Consider the following 21,725-nt stretch of genomic DNA (forward strand, 5'->3'; position numbering starts at 1 on the left):
GTGCTGGACCTCTCCACAGCTTCCTGGATCCTGGGCGTTTAGCTCTCACATTGTTTAATATTAGTATTTTTCTGCTCCCTTATCCCTGAGTGTCCGCACCGCTCGCATGCCACTTACCACAGACACTCTTTAGCACGGCTTCTCCCCATGCCTCCCACTTTGGCTGGCCTGGTGGGCTGGCCGGGGATAATCCCTGTTCATCCCCTCCATAGCACAGCAGAGCAGACATCCTGGATCTGGACATCCTGGGGATGGAAGGATGGAGGGGAGAGAGCCTCACCCTAGACAGGAGCTTTGGCTGTGGGGAGAAATCTATGGACAGAGGCTGGACATAGGCTTTGGCTGTGGGGAGAAAGACAGACAGACACAAGTTGGACACAGGCTTTGGCTGTCTTGAAAAAATGCTTGGAATCCACTTAAGACTGAATTACACAGCACTGTTTATGTTAGGGGATTGTAGTCAACCAAAGGACATTCACACAGTACGTCTATTATAATGTATCATTAAAATGTCCCCTGTATCGGTTTGTTGGTTAAAGTACGAGGTTCTGCAGTCCACTCTGTGAACATTTCAATTTCCCATGGTGTCAGATCACTGAAGAATGAATAGGTTTGTGTTTTATCCAAGAGCTTTATCCAGTAATATCATTGAGTAACTTCTTGTCAGTGGCCTGACCTGAACCCATCTGCTCCCATCTGCTTGACAAATTTGACTATTCAAAACAGGGAGTTTGAATGAGAATACAGCAGTTTCCGGAGTTGTATAGATGGAATTTGTGTCTGAGCACACATACACTCACACACACGCACACTATCACACCTAAACACTGAAACACACACAGAGAGAGAGAGAGAGAGAGAGAGAGAGAGAGAGAGAGAGAGAGAGAGAGAGAGAGATGTTCAATAAAGTGCCCTTTTATATAGACCACATGGATAATTCAATAAATCAGATTTATTTTATATGAATAAAGACTTGCTAAAGAGCCAACATTTAGTATTTTGACATGTCCCTTTATGCACGCTCTGTGACAACCAGGAAGACCCACTTAAACCCAACATTTCTCAAAGTTTTCACCATCATTGTAAAGCGCTAGTTATTTTGTTGCTTTGACAAAGTATTTTCTGAAGATTATTATTTATTTTATGTGATTAGTGATTCATTTTAAGGTAAAAAACTACATTTTAAGGTCAACCCTGTTATGTGAACTGAACTCTCATTTTAATATAGTGAAAATATTCCTTTTTAATTATTCTAAATAAATATTGAACATCTAATCGTCAAATCATAGTGCAAAACAGGGGTTTCCAAACTTTTTTGGCCCAATACCCCATTTTGATATCTGAAAATTCCTACAACCCCAACCATGTGAAAAAAAGTATGTAATTAACAGCCAATGTTAACTTTTTTATTTGGGACTATGGCAGTCAATTGAAAAACATTACAACATTATTTCTGATTGTCTTCTCAACTCACCATTACATACTTTTAATGTGGGGCTATGACAGTCAATGGCAAATTAGTCTGACATAACGTCTCTTATCTCACCACCACTAATGAGATGGGTGTGGCTTGATGCATGTCGAGTCAGAGCTTCTCAAAGTCAGGGGGTGTGGTCGATAGTGCGCACCTAATCTCTGCTCACATCCAACCTGGATCGATATTTGGTTTTAATGCAGATGAGAGTACTGAATCCAGATTTACACAGATATGAGCTGGCGAAGGGTAGCCTACCATGAGTTTTATGGTGCTTTCAAGACAACTAGGAACTCTGAAAAATACGAGGTCAAATCATGACGTCAGTGATCTTTAGGTCAGAAAGTCGGAGCTCTAGAAAGAGGCCCCAGTTCTCAAGTTGGAATTCCGAGTTGGATGATTGTTCAAATGTATTTTTCCCAGTCGGAGCTAATTTATTTCCGAGTTCCCATTTGTCTTGAACTCACTGAAGTTGGAAGTCAGAGATTTACGAGTTCCCAGTTCCAGGTTCCCAGTTGTTTTGAACCCGACATTAATACTCAGAGGGAGACAGCAGGGTATTCCCTTTGAGTCAGAAACCAAAACTCCTCCATAGTGACCTGTGAACGCGTTGTCTGCAGCATTCGGTCACATGACAGCTCGATCAGCTGTTCGATTTCACTTACCAGCATGTCAACTGAGCCAGGATCACAGTCAAACGGATTGGGAAGTAGGTCCCAAAGTGCTCTTCCAAGCGTTGGATGTGAGCAGTCATCACTCGTGTGGGACACTTACTGATGCTGTTTTCTGTTATCATTACACAGAAAGTCAACCAAGTTATTTTTACATCCATTTTGAATGACACCAGTTCCTCTCTCAATGCGAAAAATCTTTCCAACACTCCCCCTCGATAACCACCAAGCCTCAGTTTGAAATAAAACATTGTCATGCTCTGATCCCATATCTCCACATAGTTTGCGAAAAGGCGTGTGCACAGTGGATATGGTTTGATGTAGTTTACAATCGAAGTCACCTGCTGCAGTAGCCTATATCTCAGAGTTCTGTGCTCAGCTCTTTTGCCGCCAGTTGCTCTCGGTGTATCATACAATGCGTCCATATGGCAGAGGGAGACACATTCATAACTAGAGTGCAGAGGCCTGCCCACCGTCCCACCATAGATGGAGCCCCATCTGTGCACCATTCAATCCCATGGAATCCGTTTTTGGTCAATATAGCCACGCAGCACACTTAACATCCCCTATGCCGTTTCATGCTCAGGAATCGTGAGACAGAAAAATATGTCCTCGTGAATAGCATCCCCCGACATGTATAGCGAACAAAAGTCAATGTATGGGCATCTTGGCTTTCACAGCTAAAGTCCATTTGAAGAGCATAAGCTGAGTCGGTCAGTCAGAGCATAAATTCTTTGTTTAACAGTGTTATCTGTCAAAGGTATTGATGTGAGGTGCTGTACCTCTGCCTCCCCACACATTGTTTCACCATATCAATTGCGGCCGGTAATATCAAAGTCTTTGTAATAGTGTATGGTTTCATAGTGTAGCAGGCCTAGCCATTCACCATGGAAATGATTCAAATGCAACGGTCAAGTGTGGCCCTTTTCCATGATCTATGGTCGCTCTCTCGTTGAAGTTTATCTAATAGATTTTAATAATTTTCATTTAGATTTTTAAGGTTAACCACATTACAATGATTTTGAGATACAAAGACGATATTATAATAGATATATTTTTTGTATATATTTCTTGGGGGGAATTTTGGAAATGAGACTGCCTCCCAATAGGCTGTCTCATCGTTGTCGGTGATCAGGCCAACCACCGTTGTGTTGTCAGTGAACATAATTATGGTGTTGGAGTCATGCACGGCCACGCAGTCGTGGGTGAGCAGGGACTACAGGAGGGGACTAAGCACACACCCCTGAGGGGCCCCTGTGTTGCGGGTCAGCGTGAGGGATGTGTTGTTGCCTACCCTCACCACCTGGGGGCGGCCCGTCAGGAAGTCCAGGGTCCAGTTGCAGAAGGAGGTGTTCAGTCCCAGGGTCCTGAGCTTAGTGATGAGCTTGGAGGGCACTATTGTGTTGAAAGCTAAGCTATTGTCAATGAACAGCATTCTCACATAGGTGTTCCTTTTGTCCAGGTGGTAGAGGGCAGTGTGGGGTGCAATAGAGATTGCGTCATCTGTAGATCTGTTGGGGCGATATACGAATTGGAGTGGGTCCAGGGTTTCTGGGATGATGGTGTTGATGTGAGCCATGACCAGCCTTTCAAAGCATTTTGGCTACAGATGTGAGTGTTACGGGGCGATAGTCATTTAGACAGGTTTTCTTGGGCACAGGGACTATGGTGGTCTGCTGGAAACATGTAGGTGTTACAGACTGGGTCAGGGAGAGGTTGAAAATATCAATGAAGACACTTGCCAGCTGGTCAGCGCATGCTCTGAGTATGCCCCCGCGGCCTTGTGAATGTTAACCTGTTTAAAGGTCTTACTCATATTGGCTACGGAGAGCGATATCACAGTCGTCCGGAACATCTGGTTTTCTCATGCATGGTTCAGTGTTGCTTGCCTCGAAGCGAGCATAGAAAGCATTTAGCTCACCTGGTAGGCTTTTGTCACTGGGCAGCTCGCGACTTTTGTAATCTGTGATAGTTTGCAAGCCATGCAACAACTGACGAGCGTCAGAGCCGGCGTAGTAGGATTCGATATTAGTCCTGTATTGACGTTTTGACTGTATGATGGCTCGTCTGAGGTCGTAGCGGGATTTCCTATAAGCGTCTGGATTAGTGTCCTGTTCCTAAAAAGCGGCAGCTCTGGCTTTTAGCACAGTGAGGATGTTGCCTGTAATCCATGGCTTCTGGTTGGGATATGTACATACTGTCACTGTGGGGATGACGTCGTCGATGCACTTGTTAATGAAGCCGGTGACTGATGTGGTAAACTCCTCAATGTAATCGGATGAATCACAGAACATATTCCAGTCTGTGCTAGCAAAACAGTCCTGTAACTTAGCATTCGCTTCATCGGACCACTTCTGTATTGAGTGCGTCACTGGTACTTCCTGTTTGAGTTTTGCTTATAAGCAGGAATCAGGAGGATAGAGTTATGGTCAGATTTGTCAAATGAAGGGCGAGGGAGAGCTTTGTATGCGTTTCTGTGTGTGGAGTAAAACTGAGGTAAAACGGATTTCAGTTTTCCTGCATTAAAATCACTGGCCACTAGGAGCACCGCCTCTGTATGTGCATTTTCTTGGTTGCTTATGGCCCTATGCAGCTCGTTGAGTGCGGTCTTAGTGCCAGCCTTGGTTTGTGGTGGTAAATAGACAGCTATGAAAAAAAAAAAAAAAAAAAAAAACTCTTGGTAAATAGTATGGTCTCCAGCTTATCATGAGGTATTCTAACACAGGCGAGCAAAACCTTGAGACTTCCTTAACATTAGAGATCACGCACCAGGTGTTGTTAACAAAGAGACACACACCTCTCCCTTAACCTTACCCGAAGCTGCCATTCGGTTTTGCCAATGCATAGAAAAACCAGCTAGATGTATATTATCCATGTACTTGTTCAGCCACGACCCCCGAGAAACATAGGATATTGCAGTTCTTCAAGTCCCGTTGATAGGATAGTCTTGAATGGAGCTCGTCCAGTTTGTTCTCTAGTGATTGTACGTTCGCCATAAGAAGAAGAGGCGGTTTATTTACTTGCCGACGTAGTCTCGTCAGCGTGCCTGCTCGTCGGCCTCTCTTGCGCAGTCTCTTCCTCTTTCGAGTCTTGGGGATTAGGACCTGGTCCGGAATGAGCAGTATGTCCTGCGCTGCTGACTTGTTTAAATAGAAGTCTTCATCCAAACCGAGGTCAGTGATCGCTGTTCTGATGTCCAGAAGCGCATTTCGGTCATAGAAAATGATGTCAGAAATATAATTTACAAAAAAAGTTATGATCAGTGTAGAAAAACACACAAAATAGCAGATTTGGTCAGGAGCCCATAATGCGGCAGCTATCCACTGCAGCGCAAGAATGCTACAATTTTGTGAAATCAAACAGGGTTCTTTCACCAAGTTACACATCTCAAAAGGCACCGAGATGGTGGAATGATCCAGTAGCAATAGTGATGACCCATTAGCCAGCAGCTTCCCTGTGATCTGAGACCTATTTTGATAGATGCTGTCCACCACTCCTAAATATCAAACAATTATTTTATTAGGCAACAGAAATGCAACTTACGGTTATATTGATTCAGATGCTGTAGCTTGCTTTTGTGGTCTGTCATAGAATTAAAATATTAACATTGTGAAAACGTTTATATTTACTATTTCTGGACATCAATTAACACAGCCACTTACATTTGCAACGATTCCAGGATGAATTTCGGAATTCGGTCATTATATGTTAGGAAATCCTCCGTTTGAAAAAATAGCATGAGCTCAATAGATCTGTGGTGTCTGTAACTGTTGTAACAGCCAGCAGAAACATGCAGGCCATTTGGGTATAACTGGAGAGGATAGGGGGAAACAAGAGAGACTGTTCCTCAGGCCTAACTGACTAATTAGGAAAAGATTACTCAGCCCAACTGAGGCTGTGGTTTCTTATTCTGTCTGCACTGCCTAGCATCTGTGGGCAGAACCCAACTGGCATGTCTGAGGCTGGGCAATACGGCTATAGGGGAAAAGCCAAACAAGACTATAGTCCCTAGACTAGAGAACTCATTATTCAAAGAGTTTCGTTCCAAAACACTATATCCACCTTTTTTTCACATTTGTATTTTTTCATCAGAAATTATTGCTTATGGGTACCTTCATGTGTGTGTATTACTGCTCTCAGATTTTTTATTCATATATTTTAGATGTGTATTCAAATTGGTTTTGTTGCAAAACGCTATATATCCATTGTTTAGCTGGAATGGAAAGTTCATATCCTATATATTAGACTGTGATATGTGGTTGTCTCACCTAGTGATCTTAAGATAAATGGACTAACTAACTGTAAGTCGCTCTGGATAAGAGCATCTGCTAAATGTCAAAAATGTCAAATGTAAAAATTTTACATACAGATCTCATATTACTATATAGATTTTTTTTTTATGATGTAGTTATTTGTTACATTTGACTGTGTAAAACCTAGCAGTACTACTTATTTCTCTGAGAGTGAAGCGGATATATAGCTATTTGCTAAAATATGATTATTTGTCTCTGAAATGAAACCAAATACTTGTCTGTTAATGAACAACCCCATGCCAAGATAAGGTGGTGAAAAACACACCAATCTCTTTCATACGTTTTTTATACAATAAAAGGTCATTTACCAACATTTCTAAAATGTATATATAGCGTTTTGGAATTAAACTCTTCATTTCTTCTGCATTGAGCAGAGTAGTGAACGCATGACCTCTTAAATTGTCACGATTCGATCCACCTTTGTACACCAAATGAAATGGACTCTGCAATGAGTCTGAGCTGGTTCCATCCAGAGTGAGAGTTCTCTGGCTTGCCTTTACAGGGTTTAGAAGCACGCTGCCTTCCTATCCTGTTCTTACACTCATCACATGGTCCCAGCCACATAAAAGATGTCCTTTCAAACCAGCGAGTTGCGGATTCCATTTCTGCTTGTTACTGTGCATTGAACGTACCTCAACAATTCAAACCCTGTATGAATGCACGGTACATAAAGAGAAGGAAATTGTCAAGTCACATAACATCCACAATGGAGTTGGAGCTGTGGATTCCAAAGTCCCAACCTCAATAAGCCAACAAGCACTGAGGCTAGGGTGAACTTTCCATGCCTGGACTGAAGCCTGCTGCCCAACCAATATACTATTTTACAGATCCAACACTAGCAAACAGGTGAGAAGTCAACAGACGGGTTGGGGTTATTGACACAGTAACTAGGTCATTGATTAACTCACAGATTTTTCCAAAAAACACCACTGTCTAGTGCTGCTCTGTAGTGTATTGACGTTTAACGTCATACACTACACATGTTATATTACATTTTTCTTAACTTAGAAAAAGTAGTTGGTATATACAATGTTCCCAAATGTAGCCGTCTACATTACATTCATGTGGTTGGGTTTCTTTGAACTCTACTTCCTCATGGTACAACATATGCATCTCATAGCCTGATGTAGTGAATAATGCTTATCCAGAGCCCTACTACATATTTGGCCATGATGAGAGGGCAACTCGTCTATGACCCAAACAAAACTTGGAGGAATTTCCACAGAAGGAAAATTAGTTGAATTGACCTTCTGTCCTTTTTGAATGGTTCTCGGTCTACCTTCAACGCCCTCTCCCTCAGCCCAGTCCAGCAATCCCAAGAGAAATCAAGCTGTCTGGTGTTACAATCTAATCTAAAGCCTGGGACAAAAACATACATAACACATATGCAACCTGTTCACATGATGCACACATGCAACCTGCCCACCCATCTCTATTTCTGTCCCATATAAACATATAGAGACACACACCTATACCAAGAAACCACATACGCATTCATAAAAACACACCACTCTCAGTTGAGGCTTAAATACTGGATTAAAAGGGTTTATGGAGAAAAGATTTAGAGTGCAAGGTACAGAGAGATTTGTGCATTGGGAATGTGAGTGGTTTCCATGAACCTGAGACAGGGGGAGAAAGAGAGAAGGAGAGACAGTGGATGAACTGAGGCAGACAAACATACTGGTGGAGTCAGGGAGGGAGACACAGCTGCCCTGAGAGCAGAGCAGAGGAGAAAGGAGGGCGACAGAGTGGGATGTATTCCCATGGCTTCAACGGGTGACTCATACCCTACACAGCATGCAAAGTGCTGGATGTTTATCATTCCATTGAGGGAGGGATGGGGCAAGGAGTGTGTGAGAGGAGAAAAATGAAGGTTCACTTGGGAGTAGTGTGTGTTTGGGAGGATGTGGAGGGATCCCAGCCTGTGTTGTGTGCCTGCCTGGGTGTCCTCTCCTGGGGTGTGATGTGATGGGGACCGGCGGATGGGTGGGGTGGGGGGGGGGATTGGAGTATAATGACGTCAAACAGAACAGAGAAGGGTCACACACACACACTAACACACACATCCAATGACAGCCGCATCCAGCGCTCACCCACTTCATATACCTTTCCCTTGTTGCCATGACGGCTGAGATTCATTGCAGCTCCCTGCGAGCTGAATCTTTGTCTCATTGCATGCATACGTGGCGCTGGGAGCCATGGTGACAGCAGGACAAATTCCATTCTGACTTCTGACCACTGTGCACATGCTGTCACACTGGCCTGGATGTTAAACCACTGAATATCCTCCTGCTGCACACACACACACACGTCACCTCTCTCTCTCATCCTCTCTGCTCTGAAACATTCAAGGCCTCCCATTCATTATTCAGCTGGTACCGCAATGCAACACTGCCAGTACGCCTGACACCTCAGGATACTCACAGGAAATTCTTATTTACTATTTGTCCTCTGTTATGCTGTCTTACTGTAACCTGGACACTATTTCTGATACCTATCTAGCCTTTCTGTATAGTAGCAGAGTGCAGTCAGTCTGTCCGTCTCCCATGTGTCCTGCAGCTCAGGATGTTGTGTTAATGTTTACATTAACACATCCGCCCTGTGTCACCTCATCTCCACCCTACCTTACCGAAGCCATTGAGATGAAATCAACATGCAAATACCTGAGCACTCTGAAAGGTTTGTGTTAAACTATGCAAATGATACACTTTTACCTTTGAGAGCGAGAGCGAGAGAGAGAGAGAGAGAGAGAGAGAGAGAGAGAGAGAGAGAGAGAGAGAGAGAGAGAGAGAGAGAGAGAGAGAGAGAGAGAGAGACTACAGTAGGCTATGACACTATATACAGGTAACTTGCAAAATAATGGAAATAATTCAGTAAATGAGGGATGTAAAGTGTATTGAAAGCAGGTGCTTCCACACAGGTGTGGTTCCTGTTATTAAGCAATTAACATGCTTAGGGTCATGTATAAAAATGCTGGGCAGGCCATTATTTTGGCCACGAGTGGTCACTGAATGGTTTGATGAGCAGGAAAACGATGTAAGCCATATGCCATGTCCTTCTGTCACCAGTTCTCAACCCAATTGAACACTTATGGGAGATTCTGGAGCGGCGCCTGAGACAGGGTTTTTCACCATCATCAATGAAACACCAAATGATGGAATTTATTGTGGAAGAATGGTGTTGCATCCCTCCAATAGAGTTCCAGACACTTGTAGAATATATGTCAAGGTGCATTGAAACTGTTCTGGCTTGTGGTGACCCAATGCCCTATTAAGACACTTTATGTTGGTGTTTCCTTTATTTTGGCAGTTATATGTGCGTAGTGAACCACTAACCTCTGTAAGATTAATGACATGACATGTTCTCTGAATTATTATTGGCCTTTGCCAGATGTGAAGACTCAGTAATGATGACACTTGAGTGAGAATGGGGCATTAAGAACTGAAACTCTCCAGAGACATTGAACCTTAATCAGACTTTAGTGACAATGACACCACAACAAACAATCAGGAAATCACTCTGTGGATACTCAATGTGGTGCCTTCATCTATTCATTCAGATCTGTCTGAGGAAATCAATTATGCTTCCTTCTTTTAAAGCCGTGACTTCCTCTGTGAATGTCTTGTTTACTAATGCTTGATCAAAACCACTCAGAGAGAGACAAAGTAGAGTGGACATGGAGGACAGATCTCCAGTAGATATCTGACAGAAATAAAACATGGAGGGTGAGAATAGAAAGAAAAGAGAGTGATTTTCCACCATGACAATAAATTGAAACAGTTCGTTAATAATGATGTCAGTGAAAAAAATATTCAGGGCGGATTATAATGGGATTTCTTCTGATAGGGAGAGCAACAATGCTGCAATTATAGGAGAGGAAAACAAAAACAATTGAAAACACTCAATGGGGTTTCTGGCACAACACTCCATTACTGAGGCTCATCAGCGAGGAAGAGGCGAAGCGAGAGGGATAACTGGACCCAAAATCTGTCTTCTCCAGCAGGTGGCGTTTTTTTTTTAGAGGTCAATGAGAGAGTGTCGAATTTGGTTAACAAAAAATGTAATGGTTTATCACTAGTTACCTGGTCTATCCTCGTCATCACTAGTTACCACAGCCACAAAATGATAATCCCTGCCTATCTTCTTAAATGTTGATTTGAAACCTAACCCTAACCTTAACCACACCGCTAACCTTATGCCTAACACTAACCTTAAATTAAAACCAAAAGGCAAAAAATACAATTACAATTATAATTTTTTTGTTCACTAAAGTAGTGCACTGGGCCTTTACTAGTCCTGTATTAGAGACTGATATAGCCGTCTGTAGAGCCCCCCACCCCCTTCACAGTGGAAGTGAGGGATAGTCTACTGATGAGGTGTGAATGTTCTAGAAGGCAGCTGCCATGGAACAGAACAGTGAAACTACTGACTGCTTGAAACTGAGAAAATCTGTATATTCTGCTTTCAACACTCTGATCCTGTTGATAAAAACAAGTTTGGGCGAATATCATTGGTCATATCCTGCAGGATCCTGTAATGGCTGTGTGAGCAAACAAGAGAGGTATCCTGGCCCTCTGGCATCCAGTTGAGAGAAAGGGAGTGGGGGAGGGAAAGCATAGTATGTACCAGAGGAGGCTGGTGAGAGGAGCTATAGGAGGACAGGCTCATTGTAATGGCTGGAATGGAATCAAACATATTGAAACTCTTTTCCATTAATTCCATTCCAGCCATTAAAATGAGCACATCCTCTTATAGCTCCTCCCACCAGCCTCCACTGGTCTGTACCCTATTCACAAAGGTATATTACTTAGAATCTAAATCAAGAATGGCAAAGGCATATAACACGTTCATAAAATTTGACAAATTGATCTTCCTATGGAGGAATATAAAATAGTAAATGATTAAATAGCCTAGACATGGTAGACTAATATAATTACAGAACATTTTGACTATCTTGGGAAAATAAATAGACTACTGCATTTTGCTGTCATTAAGAATAGAGTCAACTTAATTTTCGAGGTTTGGCAGCGGTAATTTCATCTTCTGTCGGCTTTGATTGTTGACTTTTCATGAATGAAGAGAAAGGAGAGAATGGATAATGAATGGTACTAGCGGGTGACGTCACCTCCAGCGTGACGCCACCACCCATTCATAAAACGGAAAGAGGTGACTGCTCGTGATAGTAATGCTCTCAGAAGAATAACAGCACAACATTGCGCAGGAGCTGCCCAGGATTAACGCACATCCAGCACTCTCTTCGTGTTCTTCAACACGAAAAACACATTTTTCTTCATTATGGGGGAAAATATGGTTATCATGGATGAACTTTGCGAAATGGATTGCAACGTTTTGAAAAGGTTGTTGAAGGACGACAGTGCGAAATGTCTGGTGCTGGACTGCAGATCATTCCTGGCGTTTAGCGCTGGACACATTCGGAGCGCAGTGAATATCCGCTGTAACACCATTGTGAGAAGGCGAGCAAAGGGCTGCGTGAGTTTAGACCAGATTCTATCGGGTGATGAAGAGGTCAAAGCCCGGCTGAAATCAGGACTGTACTCCGCTGTGATTCTCTACGACGAGAGGACGCCCGATATAGACACGGTTAAAGACGATAGCACAATCACTCTGGTGCTCAATGCATTATACAGAGACACATTTGGAACTGAAATATATCTACTAAAAGGTAAAATTATCACAATGCACTTTAGGTTATCAGAATTAAAAACATGCCCAATGCTGACTTTGTTTACAAGCATAAATATCACATCTGTCTCATTATATCTGACAAATGTGTTATTACCATGTTATTATTATACTTTCTCAATCATCTTAAAATTGTAGGGTATATGTAGTGCCGTTTTTGTATTGCTGCACAATTCAACCCACAAATGGGCATTAGGCTCTAACAATGAGGTAATGCGTAGAGAGCCACATCTGGGTGTACGAGGATGTGCCGCAGTGAGTGTCTTGTGATCCTCAACAATTGGTTCATCATCAAGATTTCACATCAGCAAATGTTTACATGTAAAAAGGTTATTTTATAATGGTTATTGTTGCAAATTGCTCGCAATTTCATTATCCAAAATAGATTTAAATGACGCACACGCATTGAAGCATGAAGTGTTGCCAGAAAATCACACAAGAGTATTTCTCAATAAATGATTGGAAGTTATTGGGGAAATGCAATTAGTAAAAATCTATTCAACTATTTACTATATTTTCACATTTAATTCAGGCCTTAACCACTAGGCATAGGCCTACCCAAATTATATATTACATTTGAAGAAATTGAAATACTAATTATGATTGTGTTCTATAATGTTTTATGTAATTATTCAGAAATATTTAATTTGGTTGTTATTGAAAAAAATTATGATCTGTAGGCCTATTATGCTAGGTAGGCCTAATTAGTAAATGATACAGTAGTTTGTTAACGCAGAAGGTGCGCTATTATTTTGTGTTGAGTGTGGCCTGTGATTGGAATATCCTGATGTCTAACGTTAATCTCTTTTCACAGGAGGCTATGACACATTTTTCACGGAGTATCCCGAGTTCTGTTTGAAGACCAAAACGTTATCTTCGTTCTCTACCCAGTCCAGTTTGGACTCCTGTTCTTCCTGTGGAACTCCACAGACGTTGCACCATGACCAGGTAAAGAAGGGTACCTGTTTATCTCGGTGACCGAGTTTGACTGAATATGTGGCATTGAGTGAAATACTAGGGGACTCGTAAGTTCTGGCCATCTACTGGTTTCCGGGCTCGATAAGAGCACCAGTTGTGCCTCCGTTTTTTCTCTCCCTGCTGGAAGGGGTGGTAGGCCTGTGTTTGACGAACATTGCCCCGGCCTACCTTCTCTATGCATATCTGTTTTACATAGGCCTTATCGATCATTTCTGCCGTTTGAAGCGGGGCCCATATCAGCAATGACATAACAGAGCCCAAATCAATAAGCTGTTCAGAGATAAATAACCTGCTGGAGTTAAAATCATTGTCATTGGTGATTGGCCTATATTTTATACGATCACATTTCAGACCCCTATTGCTGCCACCTTTCTATTAAAATCATGCACATAAAAAGTGCACACTGTAAATTGTATTTATCAGAACCTTTTTATTTATTGATGATTTTAAATTGTCAATAGGCTGTTTCTCCAATCCTATTAATTGTGTTACTTTGTGATGTTTGAAAAATACATTATGACTGTAAACGTGCCTCTATTCTCTCTTGGCTCTGTATTAATGCCCACTTTGTCTTCTCAATGTTCCAGGCTGGTCCAGTGGAGATTCTTCCCTTCTTGTACCTTGGCAGTGCCTTCCATGCCTCCAAAAAGGACATGCTGGACGGCATGGGCATCTCGGCCTTGCTCAATGTGTCCTCTAACTGTCCCAACCACTTCGAGGGGGTCTACCAGTACAAGTGCATTCCTGTGGAGGACAACCACAAAGAGGACATCAGCTCCTGGTTCATAGAAGCCATTGAGTTTATCGGTAAGTTTCAATTTCTTAGAAGAATACATAGGATATATCCCAAATGACACCCTATTCCCTATAGTGCACTTCTTTTAACCCGAGTCAAAGTAGTGCACTATAAAGGGAACAGGGTGCCATTTGGGACGCAAACTAATACATATTCTTCATCCTCATCATCATCATGAGCAGAAGGAGAATTACATGGTCCAGCTGCATTATAGCTCAGTAGAATGTTAATTTGGTCATGTGATGGAAGGTTGTCTTCTTGCAGGGAAGAGATTCTTACTTTAATTGATAGCTTTTCAAGAACATGTTGTACAGATGGCTCCTTTGGTAATTAATGCTAGTGTATGAGTAATGGTTTGAAGTATTTTTCTAACCTGGGAGGCATAATGTATTTGAGAGAACATTTTCATTCCGTGCCAGGTAATAGCCTAACTGAAGGGAGAACATTTTAGAATAAATAATTGGTAATAAATAGCTAGTAAATAATGTGCGCATGCAGAATCTCAGTGTGAGTGTTGCCCATGCTCAAAATGCTTTGTTGATATGGGTGACGGAGGGAGAGGAGTGCTGAGCTATAGTCATTGGGGGCTCTAATGGTTAGGGATTAGCATGAGGGAGGATAGGAGGGCGTAGCTCCTAGAAGTTCCATCTTGGTGGAATACACACACTCTATGGTGTGTCACACTCCACATGAAAACCTCTGCAATGTTGTGTGGAGACCCCAGTAGGCTTGGAGGTGTGTGTGTGTGTGTGTATAAGCGTGTATGGGCTTAAATGCGTCAGAGCTGGCTGCTTAGGGATCAGAGTCTGACTCATCCACTGTTCTTGGGTGCGCCGCCGCGTTAGTTGGAGTTACCTGTGTGTGTGCACGCGAGAGAACACGACTGCACTTGTATAGAACGGGATACCACATGTCTGTGTTTTAATTAGTATTTATGAAATTCTACCTATGTAGAAATATGTGTGCATTACCACTCAGAATGGCCTCCCTGTGATGAGGGCATATCCCCTGTTGTTGCTATTTCTCATGGTGAGAAATGTTTATGTATGGAAAGGGCTGCTGTAGGTGTCTTGGATGCAGGATATACTGGAAACTGTATATAAAATAAAGGAAACGCCAATATAGTGTCTTAATCGGGCGTTGGGCCACCACGAGCCGCCAGAGCAGCTTCAATGCGCCTTGGCATAGATTCTACAAGTGTCTGGGACTCTATTGGAGGGAGGCAACACCATTCTTCCACAAGAAATTCCATAATTTGGTGTTTTGTTGATGGTGGGTGAAAACACTGTCTCAGGCGCCGCTCCAGAATCTCCCATAAGTGTTCAATTGGGTGGAGATCTGGTGACTGACACACACACAGCTTTATTAGAAGTGTCTATCAACAAAGCTTATGGACCATGACAACAGATCATCCTGAGCACTATGTATTACCTATCCTGTGCATATCTATATCCTGGAGTCAATTCTGAACCCCATATCTCTCTGTGTCTCTCTTCAGACTCGGTAAAAGACTCTAACGGGCGTGTGCTGGTACACTGCCAGGCGGGCATCTCTCGCTCTGCCACCATCTGCCTAGCGTACCTGATGAAGAAGAAGCGTGTTCGCCTGGACGAAGCCTTTGAGTTCGTCAAGCAACGCCGCAGTATCATCTCCCCTAATTTCAGCTTCATGGGTCAGCTGCTGCAGTTTGAGTCCCAGGTGCTGGCCACGTCATGTGCGGTGGAGGCCGCCAGCCCCTCGGCAGCCAGCCTGGGCCCCAAGTCTTCCTCCACTCCCACCTCGCCCTTCATATTCAGCTTCCCCGTCTCCGTGGTAGCACATGGCCAGCCCAGCAGCCTGGCCTACCTGCACAGTCCAATCACAACCTCGCCCAGCTGCTGATGCCCTGCCCCCACAGACAGATATTGACACTGAACTGACCCGGGGGGCTTCTGTCAGCCCCATTCCTCTCACTATCCAGGGCAGAGAGAGAGAGAGGTTCTCTTCTCCTAACTGGTATAAGCTGAAAGGTCCATTGACAATTAAAAACTGAGGGTGCCTATGCTGCTGCCTGACTCAAAAAACTGTATAGAATATGACACACATACTCATCACTATTTAATGAACATTAAATAAGCTTTTTCTGAAAACAGGCTCAAGAAGATATGCAGTTCCCCTGGTTTAGTGCGAAGGACGGGGCGGCAGACTTCTAAGTTGCAGTCCATCTCTTTCATTTCCTGTGGAGTTTTCCAAAGCCTCTCCAGTCTTGCTGAGAGGGGTGAATGGCCGTGTGCAGAGATGCAGAGAAAACGAAAGAGCAAAGAGGGGAGGAGGGGGAAAGAGAGAGAAAGAGCGCTCAGTCATTTAGTGGCTTCCTGATGGAGAGCAGGAGGCTCTTCAGTTGTGACAGGTGCTCTACTAGCGTCCTGTCCGGCTTCCTGTCCCTGACATCCCCATCCTATCTCCCATGCACCCCCTCCTCTCCTCTCTTCTCCTGGAGTAGGACTGCTGATGAATGACAGAATAAAAGCGCCCCCCTTGTGCAGGAGGAGAGGCCGTTGAGATAAAGAGACTAGCTTTCTGAGACGGTGCCAATTGAACGTCTGAGCCCTTGCTACACAGCCGGGCAACCCCTGGTGTTCCATGTAATAGGCTCGGTCAGATGGACAGATATGCTTTTGAGGGGAAAGTTAGTTTTTTTCTGTTTTATGGTCAGTGCCTTGTTCAGAAAAGGTATAGGATGTTTTTTCTGGCGCTTTTGGATGTGCTCAAGTACCCCAGCGTCTTTTCTTTTCAAACAGACTGAGGCAGATAAACTGGGAAATCTCTACACAACAATAACGTTTCAAGTCAACACTGCAATACAGACAATGTATTCTCCCCCAAGTAGAGCAATAATGCGTTTCTCTCTCTTCCAGTTGCCACCAAAGCACTACATTGTGTTGTGTATTTCTGATCATGTTTTTATGTGTATTCGTTTATCGATACAGACAGGATATTTGAGAAGTGTTTTTTTGCCTTACCAATAATAATTGTTTTAATTCTCAAGATAAGAATGTGTCGTTTTTCATCCATGTATGGAGGCATAGTGTTGTCTGTTACATAGGTACTATTTCTTTCCAGACCATATATCTTGATTGGCCTAATGCTTGTTGGAGGAGGGAGACTTAATTGGGAACTGACCTATGAACCTGTTGTTGACTTGTTTTTTTGTCTTATCACTGTTACTCCACCAATGTCTAGTAGATCCAGTCTACTTTCTAATTGGGATGTTTCCCAGCTACGCACAAACACCCCTAAGAAACAGACACTGGGATATCAGACCACTGGGAAAAGATAAAGTAGAAAAGTGCTTGTGTGTGCTGCCACTGGACTGACTCCTGTGAAATGGTTCATTGTTTTTCTTTTCATGTTAAAGAGACAGTTCTCCAGGCGACGATCAGAGCCAGGAGCAAAGGCTTCTGGGGAAACAGGATTTAATTCTCCTCCTCTTTTTTGAAGAATGTTGGCACCTTTTATAGAGCACTTTTAAGTGATGCAATACTGTATTATTTAATTGATTTGCACATTATTGTTACGATACCAGGTGGTAACTGATTACTTTTCATACACCCATTTTGTTGTTTTGTACTTGAGCAAGGGTATGTAAATGATATGAAGATGAGAGGCGTTCTCTGGTCCACAATCATTGAACAATGCAATACTTTCTACCTGTGTCAAGTGAAATGCTGTTGTCTCATTATGGCAATATCATTCATCAAGTTGACATTTTTAAACTTTTTTTGTTCAATTGTATATGCTTTATTTATTTCTAAAATTCCATTGTTAAATACAACAATGTTCTTAAAAAAAGAAAATCTCTGTGTCTTATTTGCATGAAACATCACACATGGTATCTGGGAAGGCTACATAGTGATGGTATTTTTTATATTCATGAACACTTTATTACACAAATACCTAGGTCATAAACAGGCAGATGACTCATATTCAAATACAACCTTGAATTTAAACATTTTTGGTAGTTCTAATCACCAGATCATAATTGCAAGCACATGTAATGTTCCACTTTAATAATGGAACACTAGTCACCTTAATAATGTTTACATACTGCTTTACTCATTTTATATGTATATTCTGTATTCTATTCTACTGTATTTTAGTCAATGCCACTCAGACATTACTCATCCTAATATTAAAAATATTTATTAATTCGATTATTTTACTTTAAGATTTGTGTGTATTGTTGTGAATTGTTAGATACTACTGCACTGTTGGAGCTAGGAACACAAGCATTTCGCTACACCCGCAATAACATCTGCTAAATATGTGTATGTGACTAATAAAATTTGATTTGAAAATAATCAATGGCCTGCTTACCATCTAAATCATCTCACATGGAAAAGGCTGGTGTTTAGATGTAGCCAACCTTAGACTATGCAGAAATCTTTGCCGCAAAGCTTGCTGGATTGTGATGGTCTGTTCATGACCGGTGTAGGTCCTGTCTAAAAATCACCATAAGCATCAGTGCAATGATTAGAATATGGTTCGAGGAGCTGTGTTGCATTTCCCAACATTAGTTTAGGGTTATAACACCCCCTAGTGGGTGATCTTAATACTTCACATCCTCATAAACCTCTCCATAGAAATCAAATGAAATGTTATTTGTCACATGCTTCGTAAACAACAGGTGTAAACTAACAGTGAAATGCTTACGGGGCGGCAGGTAGCTTAGTGGGTAAGAGCGTTGTGCCAGTAACCGAAAGGTCGCTGGTTCTAATCCCCGAGCCGACTAGGTGAAAAATCTGTCGATGTGCCCTTAAGCAAGGCACTTAACCCTAATTGCTCCTGTAAGTCGCTCTGGATAAGAGCGTCTGCTAAATGACTAAAATGTAAAAAATGTAAAATGTTACGGGAACTTCTCAACAATGCAGAGAAAAAAATTGACATAATGACACGATTAATAAATACACAATGAGTAACGATAACTTGGCTATACACATTGGTACTAGTACCGAGTCGATGTGCAGGGGTACAAGGTAATTGAGGTAGATTATGTACATACAGGTTTGGAGGGATAAAGTGACTAGGCAACAGGATAGATAATCAACAGTAGCAGCAGCGTATGTGATGACTCAAAAAAAGGGTAAATGCAGACAGTCGGGGTAGCTATTTGAATAGACTAATAATTTAGTAGTCTTGTGTATGTGATGACTCAAAAAAGGGTAAATGCAGATAGTAGGGGTAGCTATTTGAATAGACTAATAATTTAGTAGTCTTGTGGCTTGGGGATAGAAGCTGTTCAGGGATGAAGCTGTTCAGGGTCCTGCATGTTCCAGACTTGGTGCATCCGTACCAGTGGCGTGTATTCATGGATGCCAAGGGAAGCCATATTAAACATATTCAATAATTTATATTTCGCCTGTCTGTTTCATACTTTTCCTTCAATTCGCAAGAAGCTGAATAGATCTCACCGGAGAAAGCATCCCTGCGACCGAAACAGCGCCACTGTGTCGCTGTATGTGTAGGCCATCTATCTGACGTTGTCTGGTCCAAAAGAGTATGACATTGTTGCCGCCCGTAGCATTGAATGCAAGGGAAACCAGCGAGCATTGGCCTCCCTTGATTAAAAAAAAGCCAATCAGAGTTGAGCTAAACTGAGCGAGCTCAACTGTGAATGGTCCTGGCGCACTAAAAAAAACGGTAAAGGAAAGCCAGTTTGGATTTGGCTTCACTACGATCAAATCGCATGTAGAGCATACATAATTGCCATAAACAACTTGAATTGTTGTATCTCTGTTGTGTTGTTGTCCTCTGGTGGCTAGCTAGCTAGCTTAAAATTGGCCTTTTCCTAAATTAGCCATGGATGGAGATAGGGATCTGGACTTGTGGTTTTACTTAATTCTCCATACTGGCCAATGATTATAACTGCGATTCTGATCCAACCATTAATTCATACATTGTGTCCCTGGCCTGAGAGGATGGAAGTTCAATATGTAGCTATATGTAGTATGCTAATGTTAACTTGCTGGCTCATCGTTGCCCATGAAAGGATGTTAGGCTAGCGAGCAAGTATTTTAGCCAGGAAACCTACAACAACAAAAAATAAAAGTGTGTACTGTATGACAGAGTGATAGACGCTTTCATCAACATGAAAGAGAGGAGGATGGCATTGGTGTTTCTCTACAAGTAGGGTGAGTCAACATGTTTTTCTACTTGCACGAACGCGCACACACACACACAAACATACACACACACACAGAGAGCGAAATCAGAACCATGGACAGCCACATTATATTTAGCTTACGTTGATTGGACTAAATAGTTTTTTGTATCTTTCAGTTGTCACTTTATAAGACTAACATAGGGGATTTGATGTTGAAATGTTGAAGTTGAAGTGGTGCTCGAATAGTGGAAGCAGCTCTTGTTTTCTTTGCGACTTGCGGTAACTCTCCGTGGTTCTAAATCAATAGTTATTTAGTGGTCTGAAAATGTCAGAAACGTTAACATTTCTTGACCACGTTGTAGGTCATAAACAGTGCATTCAGAATTTATTAAGACCCCTTGACTTTTTCCACGTTGTTACGTTACAGACTTATTCTAAAATAGTTTTTTCCCCCTCATCAATCTACACACAATATACCATAATGACAAAGCAAAAACAGGTTTTTAGAAATGTATAAAATAAAAAAAACGGAAATATCACATTTACATAAGTATTCAGACCCTTTACTCAGTATTTTGTTGAAGCACCTTTGGAAGCGATTACAGCCTCGAGTCTTCTTTATGATGCCACAAGCTTGGCACACCTGTATTTGGGGAGTTTCTCCCATTCTTCTCTGCAGATCGTCTAAAGCTCTGTCAGGTTGGATGGGGAGCGTCGCTCCACAGCTATTTTCAGGTCTCTCCAGAGATTTTAGTTCGGGTTCAAGTCCGGGCTCTGGCTGGGCCACTCAAGGACATTCAGAGACTAGTCCCGAAGCCACTCCTGCGTTGTCTTGGCTGTGTGCTTAGAGTCGTTGTCCTGTTGGAAGGTGAACCTTTGCCCCAGTCTGAGGTCCTGAGCGCTCTGGAGCAGGTTTTCATCAAGGATCTCTCTGTACTTTGCTCCGTTCATCTTTCCCTCGATCCTGACTAGTCTCCCAGTCCCTGCTGCTGAAAAACATCCCCACAGCATGATGCTGCCACCACCATGCTTCACCGTAGGGATGGTGCCAGGTTTCCTCCAGACGTGATGCTTGGCATTCAGGCCAAAGAGTTCAATCTTGGTTTCATCAGACCAGAGGATCTTGTTTCTCATGGTCTGAGAGTCCTTTAGGTGCCAACTGGGGGACCTTATATAGACAGGTGTGTGCCTTTCCAAATCATGTCCAATCAATTGTACTTACCACAGATGGACTCCAATCAAGTTGTAGAAACATCTCAAGGATGATCAATGGAAACAGGATATACGTGAGCTCAAGTTCGAGTTTCATAGCAAAGGGTCTGAGTATTTCAGTTTTTTATTTTTAATACATTTGCAAACATTTCTAAAAACCTGTTTTCGCTTTGTCATTATGGGGTATTGTGTGTAGATTGATGAGGATTATAAAAAAAAAATCAATTTTAGAATAAGGCTGTAATGTAACAAAATGTGGAAAAAGGGAAGGGGTCTGAATACTTTCCGAATGCACTATAACTGTGTGTTACATGCAATATGCTTTGTGGACTTCACCAGACAGGTTGCTCTCCGGTTTTGTGATGAAACAAAGGTGTGGTTGAATTTATTCTGCCACTGTATCTTCTTATTGTCTCGGCTTTTAGGCCTATATATC

At 42.3% G+C, this 21,725-nt stretch overlaps 1 protein-coding gene across 1 annotated transcript; it reads left to right on the plus strand.

The window, feature by feature from the left end:
* Positions 1–11,669: 11,669 nt before the first annotated feature.
* Positions 11,670–18,108, plus strand: LOC311119456 (dual specificity protein phosphatase 4-like). The gene is made up of 4 exons (XM_084194145.1): positions 11,670–12,141; positions 12,976–13,109; positions 13,727–13,946; positions 15,434–18,108. Exons 1-4 carry the CDS (start codon positions 11,754–11,756, stop codon positions 15,814–15,816), a joined length of 1,125 nt encoding a protein of 374 aa, XP_084050271.1. The 5' UTR covers positions 11,670–11,753; the 3' UTR covers positions 15,817–18,108.
* The last annotated feature ends 3,617 nt before the right edge of the window (positions 18,109–21,725 follow it).

Source organism: Coregonus lavaretus, assembly GCF_964263955.1.
Source record: "Coregonus lavaretus genome assembly, contig: HAP1_SCAFFOLD_4107, whole genome shotgun sequence".
NCBI classification, from domain to species: Eukaryota; Metazoa; Chordata; class Actinopteri; order Salmoniformes; family Salmonidae; genus Coregonus; species Coregonus lavaretus.